This window comes from Scomber scombrus, chromosome 1 (assembly GCF_963691925.1).
Source record: "Scomber scombrus chromosome 1, fScoSco1.1, whole genome shotgun sequence".
NCBI lineage: Eukaryota > Metazoa > Chordata > Actinopteri > Scombriformes > Scombridae > Scomber > Scomber scombrus.
Window position 1 is genome coordinate 29,996,793 of NC_084970.1, and position 22,024 is coordinate 30,018,816.

General features: G+C 40.3%; 1 protein-coding gene across 1 annotated transcript in view; it reads left to right on the plus strand.

The window, feature by feature from the left end:
* Nucleotides 1–22,024, plus strand: part of tspan4a (tetraspanin 4a) — a 116,053-nt gene that overhangs the window by 46,908 nt on the left and 47,121 nt on the right. The window contains exon 2 of the mRNA XM_062416787.1: nucleotides 18,127–18,318. Coding sequence (XP_062272771.1) covers nucleotides 18,127–18,318 — 192 coding nt within the window. The remainder of the gene's footprint in view (nucleotides 1–18,126; nucleotides 18,319–22,024) is intronic.

Genomic DNA, 22,024 nt, shown 5'->3' on the forward strand with positions numbered 1-22,024 from the left:
AAACATTAACTAAATGAGACATGTTCAAACTTAAAAAATATCATAAGCATGCCTTGGCCAGTCTCCAAGTTTGATTAAAACTAAACTTGTGTGAAGAAGTTATGGCCTTTCAAAGTTTAATATACTGAAGTTTAATTTTGTGTCTCAATAGCAGATGACTACATTAAGTTAAAAATGCTGAAGTATGGAACCTACTGCAGCATTTAGCCACATTTAACTAAATGCTTTGGTTCTTAAGGTGGATATAGACTGCAGTTGGTTGCCTGGAATAAACCCTCCCATGTAAAACTGCAGACTTTGCATCAGAGAAGTTTAGATACTGTAAGTCAACTCTACATTCAGTACATCGGGATTAAAATCCTCATTTCTCTCCACACAACCTCAACAGAGTAAGTCTTCTTGCTGATCAATTCATGCCACAGTTAAACTTTCATTCATGTTATATATCATATATATCATTGTATAAACTTAATATTTGTTGAACCAGGATCTTCAATATTTTGATCAAGTAGCTTGTGTGAAATAAGGGTTATCATATCCAGTAAACAAGTGAGGTAAAATAGTGAGGTACAGAACAGTGATACAGAGGGTGAAGATTAAGCAGAGAAGTCTATCTCTTTTCCTTTTATTGCCAGATTGTACAGTTGTACGGCCCTGGGGACAAACTAATTACTCAGTCTGTCAGTTTTGCATGACAGTGAGTGTAGTCTCCAGCTGATCAAGCTCTTCTGCTGGATGATGGTGTTGTGAATTGGATGACCTTCATTGTCCATGATGGTGAGCAGTTTGCTCAGGGTCCTTTTGTCTGCTACTGAAGTGATGCTCTCCAGTTCAGCTGGAAACCAGCAAAAAGAAGTTTGAATATTGCATTTATACTCATCAGGTGACCAGAAACAGCTCATTAATGTTGTTCCGTGTCTGCTGGGAATGCGGTGCTTGTGGTCAAAATGGTTATTTGTAAATTAGTATTTAAACATTTGCAAAGGAACACAATTGTTTGTAGAGAGGGAAGGTGATTCTGGCCACCAACATTTTACAAGGATACAGTAGTGCAGAAGTCAGTCCTCTCTCTGGGTTTTCCCATATAACTAATGAACTACAGTTAAGCTATGACTCAATTAAAGCAAAGGTAATACAGATCAAACGTATGCAATATATTAAAAGCCAACAACCTTTAAACCTCATCTCCAGAGCAGACATGAGGATTCATTCTTCAGGGACAAACTGAATACATGATTCACACATCAAAATGTCAGTAGAGAAATAATAGATGAAGCATGTGAAATCAAACCAGTACTCTTTGGTGTGAGACCCATGATATTTTTTTCCCCACTAATCATTGGCCTCAAGACTTTCAGATTTCATTCATGAATTCAGTTTATGACCTTAATCATGTTAATAACATATCAATATGTATTCCTGACCCATTCTGGATGGAGTACTTGTAAATGCAATGAGATCAGAGCACTGATATTCATGCATTGTGAATGTAGTAATTAAAACACCCACCTGTGTTATACATTGCAATCCCAGGAGTCAAATACATCTACTGCACATGTATATTTTAATGGGGAAATCATTCAGAGACGAGATCATCAAAATGATATCAGTAAGGACATTTCTGCTCCACTGCAAAATTTTCCAATGTTTCAGATGCAATGAAGGCATTTTGGTTAATAAGTGTTTATTGAAGAAGCCATTTTTTCTCAGACACAGAGCAGTCACAGTACTAGGCCTTAATCATCAGCCAGTATCAGAGGCTCTGCTTCAAATACACAAACCTGCTGTGAGTGGGGGAGACAGTCCAGATGGCTGCATCAATTTCAACACGGCAAATCTGTGAGAGTGTAAAGACTGAAGCTGCTGTTTTTGGGATGGGTGCTAATCAGGACCAGTAGTGATCAGAGTGAAAGTAAAACTGCTTCAAAATAAACTACACAAATCAGGCCAAATTTTAGAAACTGTGATTAAATGTTACAATAAGTCATTCTTACATTTTAATATTCAATAGTTTATTTAGCGCTCTAGTGCTGAATTAATTAATCATTTCATTGATTTGTTGATGGCCAAAAATTTAGTTATTTATCAAGTGAAAATGCAAAAAAAAAACAACAACTAAAAAACAAATTAGCTGTTCAGAGGAGGAGATTTCCTGCCGTTCCCTGTTTTCAATCACTGCAAATGAACTGGGGAAAACCACTGGAACGACAAAATAAGCATGGCCTCTGGGGAATTATGGTGCATATTTTTCACAATTGTTTGGCAGTTTGGACCGAAAGAAACAAAAACAAGATTAATCGATAATTATATTAGTTAGTCGATTGCATTTAGTTACATTTTAGTTGCATTTCTCCAATATACAGTACAAGGATACAAGCATATGAGGATCTTTATTGTCATCTCACCGCAGTATATACAGTGTATATATCCCCTTTCAGACTTGCTCCTAAATGTGATGAAAATGTAATATGTCGGACTCATGTCTGTCTATTCATGTCTAACATCGCCTCTTAACATTTCTGTAACACTTTTAACATGGAACAATTCTGAAAGTGTTAACATATATACTTAAAGGCTGCAGCAGCACAAGATAAGAGAGAGAAATTAAATGCTTACCTTTCATTATGAGCACTATAATAAATGTATCACTTTCCTATCGTCTCTCATACAAAGAAAAAAAGAATTCACTTTAATAATGAATGGGATCTTTTCCTCTCGCTGTACAGAGTGAAACAGATAAAACCCCTTGTCAGCCACAATAATAGTCAGACCACCTCCCCCTCCCTATATGTTCTCTATTCATTTATTCATTTGCCGTGGATGAAATTATGTATATCCAGCAAAACGCTTCAGATACAGCATGTGAGCAAATAGGAATTAAATGATAGTCACAACCTAACATGTTGTCACTCTCTGTCAGACTTTATGAAGTAGGCAGCACAGTAAATGAAGAAACTGATTAGAATGTCTATTGAGCAGAGGCGTCAAGTGTCCCTGGTGCTCATAGCGGTCACTAATTAGGGCTTCAACAGCAAAGTCATATAGCCTGATATAGCCTGTCATAGAGCAGAAAAACACTCTTCTTCACGACTCATCTACCGCAACCTGAACGGCTGAGGCTACATTTACATTACAGACCTTAATGCTCAAGTCAGATTTTTTTTAAATCAAATCTGATTTTTATGTTTTGATGGCTCACCTGTTTGTAAGTGACATCAGGTTCTGCAATTTTCATCTAGACCAGCCCCATTTTTTCCAAAACATACTCACTTATGAGTTAAATGGCCTTCGTTGGCCTTCTGCAGACTCACTTACTGGAACATAGTTATTTATTTATATGTCTGGTCTATTCCACTCTTACCTTTGTGGGTATATCTCACCCAAAACTAGTAATTACTGTTTGGCACACACTCACTGTCCATCCCTGAGGTTCACACTGAACTTGGCAAACAGGCCTTTAAGTTCTCTGCCCCTGCAGCCTGGAACCACTTGCAGACAGAATCGCAGCTAGATGAGCTGATTCCAATTAGGGCATTTAAAAATGCAGTGAGGGGCTTAGGGGCAAATTCAACTGGAATTTGTAATTGCTTCCTTAGCTAGCTCTCTTTCCTGCTGTCAGCCTTTTTAGGCATATAATTATGTGAGTTATGACTGTGTGTTTTGTTGTATGTGTTTTTTAATTGTCTGTATGTTGTTTGAAACACTGTATTGCTGCTATCTTAGCCAGGGTTCTTGTAATCTCAATGGCATATTTGTAATATATAGGCTAAGTAGTAGATATCAAGTTGACACCCACAATAACAACAGGTATACTTACAGGGTTTCATAAAGTAATGTAACAAATAAATAACCAGGAAATATCCTACAGGACCTCATGAGGTGCACATGAGATTTTATTCATTTGAGAACTGATAGACAACCGAGCTCTCAGCACCCTTACCACAAATATAACAAATATAACATAATTGTGTGTCATGAATGCAGTCTATGACAAAATGCAATGCTATCATCATGTAACAAAAGAGCTATTTATTGTCAATCATCTAACATTGTGTTTGCAGCTGATTTGATGCAATTCATACATCAGGCTTAACAGCCAGGATTTCATAATAAAGACACAATTTAAACGTTCATTCACTGGTATTGTCAGGCTGTGACAAGCAGCATGCCGGCATCTTATTGGAGTGGACCCACTGTGACTAATCAGCTGACATCATTTTAAAAAGCAGCCAACTAGCCCAACAGAGATTGACTGAGCAGTCACTGTTGCTGCTGCTCTGCTAAACATGCTAACAGACACATACAAATGGATCACTCAATGCTGGTGCTGCTGCTCAAAATTTTAAAAAGTAAATGTGGAGCTCTCCTCCTGCCAGTAAACGGGTCCGGATCACAGCAGAATCCGGTGTGACTTGCGGGTGTTATTTGTCCTGAAGCTCCGGCTCTGCTCCTGGCACTCTCCACCAGAGCTCCGGACACTCAGCAGCTGTCTGTCCTTCTGTCCATCCGATTCATTTATTAACATCTCACACACTCAGACTCAGCGCTGCGACATTGCTCGTTATATATCTGGACAATTTTCTGTGCTCTAAATTTCAACGAGCATGTATGTGTATGTGTGTGATGTGTTGTGGAGAGGGTGTCAGCATTCTGGCTCACCTCAGTGCTTTTTGCTAACAGGTGAACGAGCATTTCCATTTGAAAAACCAAGAAAGGAACGTAGGGGAAATTGTCCTTTAGAGGATCTGTGTTTAAGATTTAACAGTTGAGCTAATGTTTGGTTTGTCTATTGTGGGCTACTGTAGAAACATTGTGGTGCAACATGGCGGGCTCTGTGGAAAAGGACCCATTCCCTATGTCCCACGCTGCGTTCCATTTACCTCAGAAGTTGGAAGTTGGAGCTGGGAATGATGTCACACCCAAATTTGAATCGTTCCAGTTTACAAGTCAGAAAACCAGTTCTAGCCCGGTTAGTCATTGATAGCAATACCAGTTGATAAATACACATTTTGCTGTATTTTGCTCATACAAACAGTGTAGCGACATGTCCACAGATAGAAGCTGGACAGTGCTGTGTGTGCGACTGATTTAATGAGACACAAATAAGAAAAAACTGCTAAAAAACAGGATATTACTACAACGTTCACACTGTTAATTCATGGGGAAACCATCATGGATTTTGAGGTCGGGGCTGGTGGGGTATGTCCGACTTTCCGAGTCAGATATCCGACTTCGGGGGCGTTCCAGTTGAAATTTCCAACTGGGAACTCAGAAATTCTGGCTTCCGAGTACAAATGGAAGCACCATCATTCTAAGGTAACAAAAAGACAGCAATTCTTATTTTCAAGGGATTATACACTAATTAAAACATATGGATAATATATTCCATTTCTTCCCATTTCTGAATACCAAAAAGCCTGCATACAAACACATGGATGAAGCCCATTGTGTTATGTATATGTCGGTAAATCATATTTGTATGACGGTGCTATATTTCTGCTAGCTGCTGAATATATGGCCAGGTGTACAATAATGTAGGCTAAATAAATAAACAAATTCTGTTGTTAATTTTTTCGTATAGTTTTTCTAATGTCTGGCATATTCTCATGAGCTTATGAATCTTACCACAAAATATTCGCCACCATCTTTTCCCAGCGTTCCTTTTTCATCTCTCTCTTTTCCCACTGCGGACGATATTCATTAGAGAATACACTGTGGAGCGTAATAAGGGTTCATTGTGAGCGAGAGTGACCCAAGGACCCTTCGTTTGCAAGCTGCTGAAATCTCTGAGCTGTGGTAGATAGTGAATAGAAACCTGCCTCAGTGAATGGAGCCCCATATGAATCCTTTTTATTTTTGCCTTGCCCTACTTCCAGCTCAAGAGCTCATTAAATAAAATCTTGTGTTAAAGCTGAAAATAGAAAGAAAAGTGGGGGAAAAAACAATAATTTTGTATTTAGCCATGTAAATCTTATTGCCTTTGGGGTCTCTGGCAATCGGCCATACAGTGTTTGTGTTTGTATGTATGGTAGTTTGTTTCCTATGGATGTGTCTGAAAATCCTTACTGATGCACATCATGAATTTGTTACTGTTTTTCTCCTCCCACTATCATTTCCGTGCCTCTAAAGGCAAACATGCTGTGGTTCACAAGAACAAATTTTCAAAGAAGTAAAAACATGAATCCACATAGGCTCTGGACTCCAAAAAGAGATTTCCTCTCACAGCAGATGAATTCTTCAAACGTGGCCCCTACTGACTGCAATTGGTCTTGTATATTAAAAACCTCACCTCTTTGGTGGAGATGATAATTAGTCTAATACCACAGTTCAGTCTGTTTAATGGGAAATTTACACTTCCTTCCTTTCAAATGTACAAATAATCAGATACAGACTCAATCCCTAACAGCTTTTAATATTAAAATAAGACAAACTCAATGTACCGAAGGACGCCTATACTGTCTAATACAGGAAACAATATTGGAGAAAAACCCCCTGATCAAATTCATAACTGAACCTAAAAGAATATTCTAACCTTAAATTAATTCATTCAATCTTACACCCACAACTGAACCAATTATAAATAGGTGAAGCAAAAACGGGGGCCTCTATTTGTAGGTTCATTATTATTTGAAGTTTTCATAGAATTAGTGGCTTGGCACAGCTATGTAATGTGTTTGCTTGTTTGCTTTTTGAACATCATTTTAGATCTCCATTGTTATCAGACATCTGTGTACTCTGAATCTCACAAGGTACTTTGACATCTAACCTGTTTGATACAAACTATAGCATATTTGCCTATTTTGTTTTTCAGTCTGGTGAAAGGTGTTAATTAAACCAAAATAACTGCAATGAGAGTGTTTGAAAAGGTGTGTTGCAAAGTGAGCCCTGGTGAGGTTTGTGGTGTGAAAGCAAATTAGATCAACCACAGGACTATAAAATCATGGATGACATAAGGAGGGGTGTCTGTCAGGGAACTCACTACTTGCAAGCCTCAGTGTCTTTACAAAGGCTGAGCAGGTCATTTGTTCCTGCGTGGATCACCAGGCATTGAGGGCTCCCAAGGGTCTCCTTTTTCAACAGTTTCATCGCCTGGCCTCAGGTGATGCAGCAATTAGCCAGCACTTTCTCGACAGGAAAAAGCTTGTTTGTGTCCAGGAATTTCTCATTAGAGTCAGCCAGCATGACCACTTGTGACACTTCAGGCTAAGTGGAGGGAAGTCTGGATAGGCAGGGCATCAGGAGGTGTCAGGGGGTTGTTGGGCTGGGTGCAGAGCAAAGAGGGTGGGGCAGAGACCTGGCAGGGGTTTGGGACACTGGCAGGGGGAGTCTGTGTCTTTATACTTGTCATTGTGGGGACTCTCAGCATCCTCCTTCACTTTGTCTGACTGAGCACACTGTTCTCCAGTTTGAGTGACTCCAGACTTCCTCTGAGGTCAGATGCCAAAGCGTGGTTGTCTAGGGGATCAGACAGTCTGACTTGGACCAGCTCTTTGAATTCAGCTCCAGCGGGGTCGTACCGTCCTTCACGCGGAGCTGGCAGGTGTGGGAGGGGCAGAGATGGACAAGGTGGTGGGGTGGGGTTCTCGACTGGGCTGTTATCATTGTCACTATCAGAGGGGACATTGATCCTCTTGGTGTCCACCTCAGCTTTCAACAGCCCTGTCTCTTCAAAGGACTCCAGGTTGGCTTCATTCCTTTAGACCATGGTCTTTCCTTCTGTGTAATATCTGATAGTAAGCAGAGGGTCATCCTTATCAAGTCGGTAATCTTTAAAGATCTTTAATCCGCCTACTAAGCTGATGCCCTCACTGGATACGTAGCATAATTGCTGCAGAGCGTGTTTCCAGATGGAATCAGTGAAGAATATGAGGTTGTTCTTCTTCCTTTCTTCTTTTTGTTGTTGACAGTGAAGATGAGCTCTGAGCTTTCACACAGGGGGTTTCTCCATAGGTTTCTCCCTAGATTTCCCGCTCTTACATTTAGCAAGGTATTCCGTTTCTCTGCTCCCTGCTCTGAGAGATGTGCTTTGCTTAGCCGCCTGCTGACCGGTTTCTATGGCAACCACTTATTTACTCCAAGGAAAACTATTCCAATCACTCACTGTGAGCCTCTCCAGCCCACAAACACAGGCAAAAAATGATATATATATATGTTTGTATGTGCAACCCACCAAACACACTTATGTTATCAACAAGGATCCTTTGATTTGTCTTCATAAAATAACTCTCCTGTTCGCTTCGTTAGTGCAGTTTCTCCTTTGAATTGTTGGTAACAGGTAACAGGTAACAGGTAGCAGTTAGCAGTTGACAGCTAGTTGATTTAACATATCCAAAGATGATATTTCATGTTCTGTGCTGCTAGTTAATACTGTCACTTCTTCTTTTGAATTCCTTTCTGAAGACTATTTGAAGGTTATTTTGCAAAAATGTCACACTTTTTTGGTCCAAGTTGAAATATATTCAGGGGCTCATTTTTGGTGCTGCTACTCTTCTGAAATCAGAAAGCCAGTCATTTCTTTGAACAGTGTTATTTTATTTTATTTTTTCTCTCACATTCAAATATTGCACAGCATGAATTCACCCTCAGCTCAGAATAAAACTTCCGTATGTCCTACGGTTATAGCACTCCCTGCACACAAGACAGGTTGTTAGAGCAGTACAAGCACTGAAATGTTTATTGCACATAATGTGTAATGTCAGTTTAAAGTTTAAAAATCAGTATGTAGCTTTAGACATGTGGGATCAATTAATAAATATCTATATCACTCATGATGTGATTGGTCGCACTGATGGAGCATAATTCATATATGCTCCATCAGCATATATGATGGGGCATAATTCACTACATTTGTAGAAGTAGCTGAAAGAAAATCCCTGAATGCTATAGAGCCAAGACACAAATAGGAGAAAATTTTAAGAAGGCAATGTATTTTAACCTTCACGCCTTTCCAAGTGCAAATCACCCAACACATTTTACTGAATAAGATTGTGAGCTTACAATCATGTCTCTATGTCTTTGATCTATGTATTTTATAACTCTTTATATCTTGTATCTTCATTTGCTGCATCCTGTGTTTTGTCCTCATCAGATTAAAGCCAAACAAATATATTTAAAATATGATGTAGCTGCAGCCTGATACACAGTCAGAATCCACTTTATCATCCATTAAGGAAATGTGAGTCTGATAGCAAAATGATAAATTAATAGACGACAATGAATAAAACTTTATTACGTCACTTTTCCACACTCTGACTCAGGCTACAGTATGAATGTGCACTATCCCAATATACATGCATTAATAGTTATCTCTACATCCACAGGCTTAAAATGGAAGGTCTTCCTTTTATTTATCTGTTGTCATGTTGAATCATAGGATCAGAGCTCTGTTGATGATGACTTTTTTCATTCATCACTCATGACCATATTCAAAGTTGATTGAACTGACTCTGATCAGCTGTTGTGAAACCAAAAACTCTGGGTTTTCCATCTCAATGCTCATCAATGCAGAGTTTAGGGTTAAACACATTTCTGTGATCCCACACAGAACTGTCCTGAGGGATATTTGTCAGCAATCTATTTAATTATGCAAGCCTGTTTTGGTAACCATGGTTACACATCAGCATGCAAGTGCTGGTATTTTTCTTGGACTTAAAACAGAAGCTTGTTGTGTCACTAGAATTTGATTTCCCACTGCAGGTCCATCTTTGAGGATGCAGGATGACCAAATTTGGAGCATAGTGTGAGTTAAAATAGAGCACTGAAAAAATGCTTACATTAGCTGATTGGACTCAGCTGCTTCATTCATGCTTCACAATTACTAGCTCATAATCAGCTGCTTGGCTACCAGCTGACTAGTAACATCTAATTACATTCATGCAGGTGTACAGTGCTGCCATTTTAACCTGATAGACTCTGGGTGCACTCACGTTTCTCTCACTTGAGAAATTGCACCAAAAGAGGAGAGGAAATGAGAAAATATGTTTTTAGAGACATGAGACGTCCTCTCCTCTGAAGCTTCAAGTGATGGTTTACGTCTGATTCTGATGATAGTGGCAACTGAACACAGCTGGATTAGCTGTCAGTCGGCTTCAACAGCTGCAGCAATTTTTGATGAAGTTTGTGTCTGCACACATATCCACTGTGCTGATACAGATCAGCAGTGTTTTCTTTCTGTAGCCTGTTATATTATATATTATATTACCTGTTTGACAAACACCTGCACATTGATAAAACTAACTGTGTTCTGTGTCCTGCTCGGAGGCATATGAACCATTTCTACTGGCAGAATGCATTTATATTATTTATGCATTATTTGCGTCTTTATTTATTTATATTCTGACTGTGGATTAATTATTTAATGACCCAGAATATGATCATGGTGTCTTTTGAACACTGCAAATTGTTTATTAGGCTAAATGTTTCAGGAAAAATTGAAATGATGTAACTTTCATCAAAGTGGACAGACAGGAATTTTCAGCCTCATATGTGACTGAATGTAAATGACGACAAATTACTGTATGTAAAATATAAATGTGTTTAAAATGTTTTTCTTGCTGACAGACAGACCTCTTCCTCACAGTTAATGGGGGAAATAACAGATCATGAAATGAAAAATCTTTCTAATAACTTTTGTGGTTCTCTTGTTGATTAGACTGAAAATTAACAGATTTTTAACTTGATGGTTAATCAGAACACAAATAAAATATAAAACCTGGGAGTGATACACTTGAGTTTAATCTGTAATCTGTATTTCTATAAAACTGCAGTGATGTAACAGATCAGTCAGATCAGCTGCCAGTGGCCAATCAATAAATTAGGGGGTGTGTCGTTTCATAAAAGACTCCTGTGAAGGCTGCTCTCATGTTTCCTCGCTCATAGCTCCTCAGAGATCCTTCCTCAGTCCTCGCTCTTTGGAGAAGAAATAAGAGACTTAGGACGTCCATCATAATGGCAAACCACAACAACTTCTATGTTCAAGCGTGTTTTAAGGAGGCTGATTGTTTTAGCCTTGGTGGAGTCCTACACAGGTGCCACCACATTACCTTAAAGACACTCCCTGACTGCAGGAAAAAGCCAGAACCACAGTAGGCAGGAAGGGAGGGGTTGTAACTCCCACCTCTATAAAAACAGGGTTATACTAAGAACCTCGTATTACACATAATTAACATGGTTAACACAAGCACTTAAATTTAAGAATACCAATTTGTGTCCATAACTTGTTAAGTAGTTAATACATTGCCCATAACATCCACTAGCATTACTGCTCTTGTAGTGGAGAATTGCTTGATCATGCATTGCATCATCATGTTATAAAATAATGTAATCAAATAATACAGTCAGAAGGACAGAGAGTACATATCACGTAGTTACCTTTTCTCTGTCTGACAAGTTGGCACTCAGGCAGCTCTTAAGTACCCTTGTACAGACTCAAAAATAAACATATCTAACCATAAAAGTCAGTGAACAACCCTCAGAAAAAGACAAGGCTCAACTAGTCTAGAAATGGTATTTTTTCACAACCATAAATGCCAGAACGACAGCACACAGATGTGGACCAAAGGAGCATAATAAAGTAACTCGCTGACATGTCGAATTAAAGAACAAACAACCTCCTTTAACGGCTTGTCAGATAACCACATTAAAGAGAAAAGAGGCACAGAAATCTACATAACTGTGATTTGTCCACCACCGTCTCAGACAAAAACACAACCACACAAACTAACTGTTAAACAATCAACTGTCTCATTTTACACTGCAAGGAGCCAAGTTTAAAACAGACACAGCATGAAAACATTTGGAAAGAACAAGCGCTGTGCATTTAGTTTAAGAACACCATTTGTAACAAGAAGTATAATATATACAAGAAATACATGAAAGATAACCACTATTTAAATCTCTCTCACACTCTCCTGCATCCTCCAGTGCATCCCTCCACCCCCAGCACCCCAGCAACCTTAGTACCACAGGAGCAATTTAAGAGGATGAACAGAGATATGAACAGAAGAGAGTATGGAAATGAGAAACAATAAGCTACATGGTATTAAGAGTCTACTGGCGCACCAAACAGAAGAAATTTACAGGGCAGTCTACCCCCTTCACATATTCCTGCAGCAGAACAGCACTTGCATCCACATTGCTGCCGTCAATGTGAAGTTTAAAGGGATGATCTAATCATAGTGCTGGAAGCACTGGAGACGAACACAACAATGCTTTTACTCTCTCAAATACATTTTGACAATTTGAAGACCAAATTGGCTTTACCCTTTAACAGGTCGGTCAATGGTGTAATCACAGATTAAACGTTTTTACGAAAACTATGATAGTAGCATACCGTTCCCAGGACAAGCATTAGCTCTTTCCTGGTGGTGGGTGGAGGGAACATTTTGAACAGCCATGTCTTTGGACTGCACAGGGCGGACTTGGCTTTGACCCAACTCCTTGCCAAACTCACATTTGGTAAGATTGATTGTCAAGCACGCCCAGGCGAACCTGTCAGAAAAAGTACCGTTGCACTGAACATAAGCTTTTCAGGTGTCTGAATACACTACTACATCATCCAGATACGCAGCACAACAGCTAAGACTGGAAACAACATGATTTATTGGCCGCTGAAACGTTGCAGGTGCATTCCTTAAACCAGATTACAGTGTAGAAATACAAGCAGGAGGGAGTTATGAATGCTGAAATTTCCCTTGCCCTTTTGGTGAGTGGGACAGTACCCTTTGAGAAGATCAAATTTGCTCACAGATTTGTCCGAACCCATCTGATCAATGCAATCTTCCACCTGAGGAAACGGATAAAAATCAGGTTTAGTGGGGCTGTTAACCTTATGGTAGATAGTAACGTTACAAATTTTCCAGTGAAATTACAAGAAACTGTTGGCAGCTGTGGTCCCTTTTTTGTTTTGTTTTTTACAGTGTCACAACTTTAGTTTACTTTAACAGTTAATTACTATAAAAAATATATTACATGTACTTAGAGTGTGAGGTTGCACTCTGATACTGTAGCTAGGCCAGCAGTAACATACTGTAATTATATAGTGTTGCTGCTATAATCTACATTAACAGTTTCTTACTGTAAAAGTTATAATAAACAACTGAAAAGTTTTCCTCTCATTCATATTAATGAAGCAACTATTAATTACAGGCATACCCTGTAAATAACAATGTCTCTTCAATCTTAATGGTCCAGTAATGAGATCTAATGAGAATGCGAAGTATTACATTTAAAAAGGAATAACCCTTAACATCTACCACAAAAAACGAAAATACAACTGACAGCATTATGGAACTGATAATTTATTCAAAAGTTTTAAAATATGCCAAATATATTCAAGTACATGTTTGAAAAATTAATTTTCAAGGTTCATGCAATTTCACCTGGGGCTCAATGTAAACCTGTTAATTATAACGTTCTGAGCTGCCAGCAAACTTATTCATGAGTCTAAACTGCAACTGCTTTGCAGACAACTATTTAAAAAGTAAAATAAAAACACAAATAAACAGATTGCAGGATACATAATTTGTAATGCCTTCAAATGTCCTCTCTTTAATTGGTTAGGCTTCAAGGTTCCAAGGCTCACAGTTCACTGACTGAGAAAGACACATGAATGTAAATCGAGCACAGATTAAGAGAAAGAGAATTTTTAAAAACCAATGGCAGAGAGAAGCATTTTAAATAAGGATGAAGCCAGCTTTCCTGGTTGTGTTTTAGTTTCTGTTTTATTTTGAAAGGTTTTCTCCTCGTGTGTGTTGTCTGTATTTCATGTGATTTCCCGCTTTAGTTGATTTCCTCATGTGCTTCACCTGTGTACTGTTTGTCACCCTTTGTGTATTTAAGTCTTGGTTTTCTGTTCAGTCTTTGTTGGATTGTCTGTTTGATTAAGTCTGTTTGATTCTGTTCAGTTTGCCCCTGCTTGTCCAAGTCTTGTCTGGCATCTGTTTTGCTCAGCTCAACCAGTTTTTGTTTTGCCATGATCAGTCCTAGAATAAAGTACTTTTTTTAGTCTTTATTCACCTGTAGTCTCTGCATTTGGGTCCACCTGCTCTGCTACTTGTGACAACTTTACGAAGTAATGTCAAGTAAACAGGATTCTTTTCCCTGGCCGGCTTCTGTTCCCCTCTCAAGATTAATTACAGTGAAGTACCTGAAAAAATATGTAACACCATGAGTAATATTGCCTGGAAATCACCTGTCATGTCCCAGCTTTTAGTGAAGCTTGGCAAAAAACTATAGTATCTTTGCAGCAACCAAACTACAGCTTAGAAACACACTTGGGTTAATAATAATAATAATAATAATAACTTCGATTTATATAGCGCCTTTCAAGATACCCAAGGTCGCTTTACAAGAGTGGGAATAGGGGGGTAAGGGCAGGGTGGGGGTTTAGGGAGGGTAGGCAAGAGAGAAGAGGTGTGTTTTGAGGTACTTTTGGAACTGTGACAGAGAAGTAGCGGAACGGATAGGAGGGGGCAGGGTGTTCCAAAGGGTAGGGGCAATTGCACAGAAAGCCCTGTCACCAAAGGTCTTGAGTCTGGTGCGGGGAGTGCAGAGTAAGTCCTTGCTGGTGGAGCGCAGGGACCGTGACTGGGTGTACGGGTGGAGGAGGTCGGTGATGTACTTGGGTGCCAGTGAGTGAAGTGATTTGTAGGTGAGGAGGAGGATTTTGTAGCTGATGCGTTGTTTGATTGGCAGCCAGTGGAGTTTCTTGAGGATGGGGGTGATGTGCTGCCAGGGCTTGGTGTGGGTTAACACCCTGGCAGCTGAGTTCTGGACATACTGCAATCTGTCTAGGGCTTTGTTGGGGAGCCCAGACAGGACACCATTGCAGTAGTCCAGACGGGAGGTGACAAATGCATGAATGAGGGTTTCGGTGACTGAGTCGGTGAGTGACGGCCGGAGTCTTGAAATGTTACGGAGGTGAAAGAAGGCAGATTTGGAGATGCTCTGGATGTGGAAACTGAATGAGAGTGTGGGGTCCAGGATCACGCCCAGGTTCCGCACTTTGGGAGATGGGGAGGTGGGACAGCCGTCGATGACCAGGGTGAGGTCTCCAACCTTCCTGAGCAGTGGTGCTGGGGCCACCACCATGAGCTCTGTCTTGTTGGTGTTGAGTTTCAGAAGGTTGTTGGTCATCCAGGTTTTAATATCGTGCAGACAGTTGTTGAGTTGTGTTGGTGGGAGTTGTGAGGAGGGCTTGGTGCTGACGTACAGTTGGGTGTCGTCTGCGTAACAGTGGAAACTGAGTCCATGGTTGCGGATGATCTGACCGAGGGGGAGCAAGTAGATGGTAAAGAGGAGGGGGCCAAGGACAGATCCCTGGGGGACACCATGGTTAACTGTTGCAGTGGTGGAGTAGGAGCCTTGCAGAGTGATGTATTGTTTACGGTTGGAGAGGTAAGACTGGAACCAGGAGAGAGCAGTGTCGGTGAGGCCAATGAGCTCAGAGAGACGGGAGAGCAGGATGGGGTGGGAGATGGTATCGAAGGCAGCAGAGAGGTCAAGGAGGATGAGGATGGAAACAAGGCCGTTGTCTGCAGCAATCAGGAGGTCGTTTGTTATTTTGATGAGGGCGGTTTCGGTGCTATGATGGGGTCTGAAGCCCGATTGGAGAGGTTCAAAGAGCTCATGGTGGGACATGTGATGTTGTAGCTGGGCAGCCACTGCTCTTTCCAAGATCTTGCTCAGGAACGGAAGGTTGGAGATCGGACGGTAGTTGTTGGGGTCATCTGGGTCCAGGCCTGTCTTTTTGAGTGTTGGGGTCACGGCTGCCAACTTAAAGCTGGAGGGTACCACACCAGAGCCAAGTGAGGCGTTGATGATGTCAACCACCGGGGGGCAGATGGTGGGGAGACAGGCCTTCAGCAGGGTCGTGGGTAGTGGATCCAGACTGCAGGATGAAGTCCTGGCTTTGGTCAAGAGGTCGAGGACTTGATCAGCATCCAGCAGGGAGAAGGTGGAGAGGCGGCGCTGTGGTGGGCAGGCAGAAGGATGGTACATGTCCTGCCGAGATACTGTGGCCGGCGGGGAGGGTGTAGATGCCTGGAGCTGCTGGTGGATGGTGGCCACTTTCTGGTGGAAAAAGTCCAGGAACCTGGAGCAGAGGTCAGCGGCGTCGGAGGGTTGTGAAGCGTCGGGAGGGTCAAGAAGGCGGTTGATGGTGGAGAAAAGCATTTTCGGATGCTTTTGTTGGCTGTTAATAAGTGTGGAGTAATGGACTGTTTTTGCCTGGGTGAGAGCCTCTTTGTAGCACTGGATGTGGTCTCTGTAGGCTTCGAGGTGGACAGTGAGGCCGGATCTTTTGTGAAGCCTCTCAAGCCGGCGCCCCGTGGACTTAAGCCTCCGCAGCTCTGGGGTAAACCAGGGAGCGGGGCGGGTGTAGGAGACCAGTTTGGTGGTGAGTGGAGCAACAGAGTCCAAGCTGAGGGCGAGGGCGCTATTATAGTGTTCCACCAAGCCGTCAGCAGTGCGGTTAGAGGGGTGGATAGCGAGGTTGGCAGCTAGGGTGTTAGCCAGCGTAGGTATACACACACGCTTTGTGTTCCTGTATGTGATAGACCTTTTTATAGGCTGCTTAGGGAGGGACACTGGGACAGAGAACAGGATGGCTTGGTGGTCGGAGACAGCTGGATCCGTGCAGTAGAGATGGGAGGGGCTTAAGCCAACACAGCACACCAGGTCCAGGGTGTGCCCCTTGGCATGTGTAGGGCCCTGTGTAGGGCCCTTAAACTAAGATCACCATTATAACCATTTTTCTCTTTTGGGGCTCAGCAGCTAACACATTAACCAACTTGGTTACTTATTTGAATTAACTTTATGTGCTTTAGATAGTTGGCTATTATCAATTATGAAATGCGAGGAGGAGGAGGATCCAACACGGTGTAGATAGATCAATCTGGTCTAACATATTCACTGATATGTAGGTAGATAGATACGTAGGTAGGTAAAGAGAAATCAGGCATCTACAAGTAATCTTTAAACTAAACTTTCAATCAGCAGTCATGTGAAAATAATGTAGAGTACCAGCGATTCAAACTTACAACTGCTGGAAAACACAACCTGAAAATGCTCTCTTGCGCCCGCCAGGTGTTTGTTTGGATTATACCAATTTATCATCATAGTAAACGTTCAACATGGCCACTAATTGGGTAACTAGATTAATTAATTTAAAAGTAATTATCTTTTCTCAGTATGATGTTACTGACCTTTTAATTTGTTTAGAGGATGAAAAGAGAAACAATAAGCTACATGGAATTAAGAGGATGAGTGATGATTATATGATGTCAATGGTTGCAAGAAGCTTCTGTCCCTGAATGAAAATACTAGTTTCAACCCCAAAAAGCATCAAAATTAACAGTATTTTACTTATTTTTTGTAAAAAAATGGTACCTTTCTGTTAGACTTTGCCTGTATTTTTACAACAGTTTGATCTGACTTCTTAACTGTGAGGCATGGAGAGGCCCAGTTACATGAACAAGGCTCAGCAGTGCTGTTATCTAGCATATACCAAACTACGGCCTCCAATGGCCTTCAGCCTTCAGTGTCCTCTTCTCATCCCACACAAGATAAAAGTGCTGCTTGATGGGCTAAGCATCTTCAACATCTATGTCATTCTCTATTAAGTGTGTTCAAGGCAGGATATCAGAAAACAGCAATGGATATCAATTGATCAATTTATTACATTTATCCACATCCAAGAAAGTGATTAGAATATCCAGATTTTTCAGTTTTTCTGAATATTTCAAGTGGCTCTGTGACAAGCTATCATCAGAAAGAATCTCCATTTCCCTTAAACAGAAGAAAATATACTTTGTGCATGTAGACATGGTGCTAGGTTGCTTAACTTTTGTGGGAAACCTGTTTCTATATCTTTGCTCTGCTATCTCATTTGATGTTTTATCTCAGTTTTTGCTGCGGTTCTGAATTTTTGACGACAGTGTTTTTCATTTTGACTTCCCCTCTCCAGCCTTTGCACACCCTCGCTGAACTGCACTTTAAAAAACAAACAGAAAGCCACAACAAGTCTGCACATATTTTTATGCACCACCGTGTATGAATATGTTTCTTTTTAGGAATTTGTTGTCGTAACACTGACAGCTTTATGCCTCTGTGTGTTTCCCCATGCAGTTGGGAGGATGTGGCATACTGGGAGTAGGAGTCTGGCTCTCAGTGACCCAGGGTAACTTCGCCACCCTATCATCATCCCTTCCCTCCTTGTCGGCAGCCAACCTGCTTATCGCAGTGGGGACCATCATCATGGTGATTGGCTGTCTGGGCTGTGTGGGAGCCGTCAAAGAGAGCCGTCCTCTGCTGCTTACGGTAAGCTGTTTGGCAGAATGGTTTTGGATAACCTTGCAGTCTGTGTTGATGTTATGAAGCCAAATTCTCAGATCATATTTTCTTGTTGCTGCTTTGACAGATATTATCAACAACTTTTTATAAATAATATACAATCTCACACAGCATGAATACGTTTCTGCTTTGGTTCTCTAGATTGCTGATTGATATGACAAGCTAACCTTAACCCTAACCCAGTTTCATGAAAGCTTTTACATTTAGTCTCTTGAACGGCTGATGTCTGGGTAATCTTTCCAGAGGAAAATATCTTTTACACAACAAGTATTTCATTCATTTCAAGTCTACATTTCTTGTTTGTTTAACAGAAGCAAAACTACACAGTTCTTAATAATCACCATGGCTCAACAGAAAAAAAGAAAGATGAAATGGTACAGACATTAATTGGAAACAAAATATTGAAGGTTATGATTTAAAATATTTAAGATTAATTGATCCATTAAGACAAATAACCGCTAGCCACTCAGCAATTATAGAACTGGCTGCTAACGACCTGTCTGAAAATGATGTGATATGATCAGCTAACATTAGGTGATTTATTTTGAGGAAGACACATCACAAAATGACTCTCCTTTTGAGTATCATTGTTATACAGTTTCTGAAGGAGCCATTGTTCCTTCAAATAGTACAGACGCAGACATATTAACAGCCATGTTTCTTTTTCTGGTTAATGCACAATATCTTAAAGCTACATGAACAACTTGCACATGTTCATACACACAACTACAGTGAGCTTTTTGCATTTTTGTGTGGTAAATCTTGTAGTTTGCCACAGGACTGAAAATACTGGAAAACAAATTCACTTTCTGGGTCGCTTCATTTCAATGATGTACTAAAATGCTATTATCTGACTGGTGTAAGTGCAAGTTCAGATGCTGTTCTATCTTTCATGGCCCTGATTTATTTAAATCGTTGTGCCAAAATGACCAGTATTTATCATTATTGTATAATTTAATTTCAAATAATCTGATCTACAATTACAGCTCCCAAACAAAATGTACAACTATTAGTCATAATTAAAGATTGTGGCTTGTGCCCAAAACCTCTCATCTCTTGAACAATATTATCATATGCTACAAAAATTACAAATTGCTCAACAACTAATGTGATGTGTAGAAAATTATCTTTTTCAGAGATGTGAGTCATGGTGAAGTTTACAGCTGAAAGTGACTGGCTTGACTGACGTGAATTAGCCATGGGGAAAGAGATACAGATATATACCCGTAATATTCAAATCAGTGCACAGGATGTGCTTGACAACAAATATCAAACATTTTTTATGCACTAATTTATCCAAACTTTGGGCTGAGCTCCAATTTCAAGCTAGGCATCCCGGAACAAGTGTGAGATTGATAAGTATTTTGATAAACAAACAAGCTCATGTAATGAAGCTTTGACACACACAGCGTTTATGAGAAAGAATAATTCTGTGTGGGGAAAAAATAGAATTAATCATTACAGAAATGGCACAGCAGGAGTAAGCGATTATGAGCTCGATGGGAATGAGCCTTAGCGTCGATCATTAGCATGATCCATTTTCCCCACAGTGACCAGAACAATTCCTGTACTGTGTCAATATAATGAGACCGGGCGAACTATGAGTCTGTTTTAATGAGTGACAGAGCAGCCTGTTCTTCATGAAGGTTAGAAAAGACTCTTCTCCCTTCAAATTTCAGGGCCAATTAGCATTAGCATGTTGATCGCTGATGAGGGACACCTCATTGCAACATTGCTGTGAGACATTTGAGGAATTACTGTTGTTCTTCGTGCTGGCAAAAGTATTAGTATGCCTTTTGTGTGTGGCTTTGTAATTTGAAGCTCAAAACATCAGACTCACTGGTTTACACGGTTGGAGGAAAAAAAGCTTTTTCAACAGTGTGACTCAATGACTTCAAAGACATTTCAGCTTTTATATGATGTGTTAAATGTAAAACCTGTGTCGCGAACATTTTTTATCCAGTCACTTCCTTGTGTATGCTTCCCTCTTGATGTTTGGCATTGGCATCACAGCAGCAAAGTTACTATAAAAGGCATGTGGGTTGCAATATTAGTGCGTAAACACACACAAATAAACCTCTTTCAAAGACCCTGAGGACTTTTTTTTTCTCCATTTAGTATGAGCAATGGACATACTTCTATTTCCTGCCAAAGGTTGTTAGGTGTTAGGAGGTAATTGAAGTGTCCACAATTCTGGAGATAACAGTCACTCTCATTTTCTACAGAGACGCAGTCTACTGACTGACAGTTGGCGTTTGTCCAACACTTGAATAGACATGAAACTTTCCCTGTTATCAGCACAAAAAAGATGACCTGCATTGGAAAATATGTCTTTTTGATTAAAAAAAAAAAAAAGTCAAAAGTAAAAGCAAAAGCTTGTGTACATTAAGTAAGGTGATAAGTAAAGTCCAAAAGTGCATTTCAGTACAAAACAACCAATCACTGCGTTGAAAATTAGTACTGGTGCTTGTGCTGCTGATGGTGAACGTAGGTTCAAGTTTTCAGTTTGTAGAAACCCATCAACTGTCAAATTAAAAAAATAGTCCTATCACATTCTGGGTAAATTGTTTCCGATTACAACAAATCAATTAAAATTGTGCCTCTGATTGTCTACACATTGAAGTAGGAGACATCTTGTTCACAGCAGTTAAACTTGTGAAATGAAATGTATTTGCATATTCATATAATCTGGAATATTTAATGAGGGAGAAGGAGGAAATGCCAGTTTAAGGATTTTTAATGTGCTAAACATACCATTCTTTTCTAAATGTCTTAATACGAGTCTGGAGGGGATGTTTAAGAATTTTTTAAGGTGCTTTCTTTTTTCAGGGGCTTTCTTTAAAATATATTTTCTTGTCATTGTATGCCCTTCTTAGATAGCAAATGGAGACATAACAGGAAATGAGGAGAGAGAGATGAAAGCTGGAAGGAAAAATAAGACATTGTGGTTCATGATAAAACCCTTTACCAGCATCGCCCCCTGCTTCCAGGTGCTTTAAATAAAGCAGTCTTTTCTTCATACATCAAGTAGTGTAATGCACCAATCATCACATTAAAACCAGATTGTCGTGCAAAATCCAATACTCGTTCCTTTTAGGTTAAAAATAAAAGCCACAAGGGCCATTGAAATTTCCCAAAAATTCAATTATCACCTGGGTAATGGGTATTTAAAGTCGTGTCTCATACCAGTGCATTCAGATGGTTAATAACAGAGCAAGTCAAAGGCCATAGAGGAGTTGTGCCAGGTCTGTGACTTAATTTGGCAGCAAATCCATCAGAGTGTGAGATCACTGTGGCAGAAATGGAGGCAGATTGTTTACACTGCAGTCACACATGAGCCGGAGATATAGAGCTTGTAAAATGATTAGACCCACCACATAAAAAGAAGACGGCTATCACCTTCTGAGGCTTCCCTTCATGTATGCTCAAGGCAGAATGATCCCAGAAGGTATTGATTTGCGAGGGGCTGATGGACTGTGCACCTGACATTACTGCTTCACCAATCTTGATGCTGTGTCAACAGACAAAGAGCCACTGTAGCTTTCACACTGCGTGGAAATCACAGCAGGATGAATATGAAAGAATCAATCCTTGTTCCTGGACTTTGATTATAGTTCTCATCGAGAAGCCCTGCTAAGGCATCAATCTCTGCTAAAACGGGGATATCAGCACT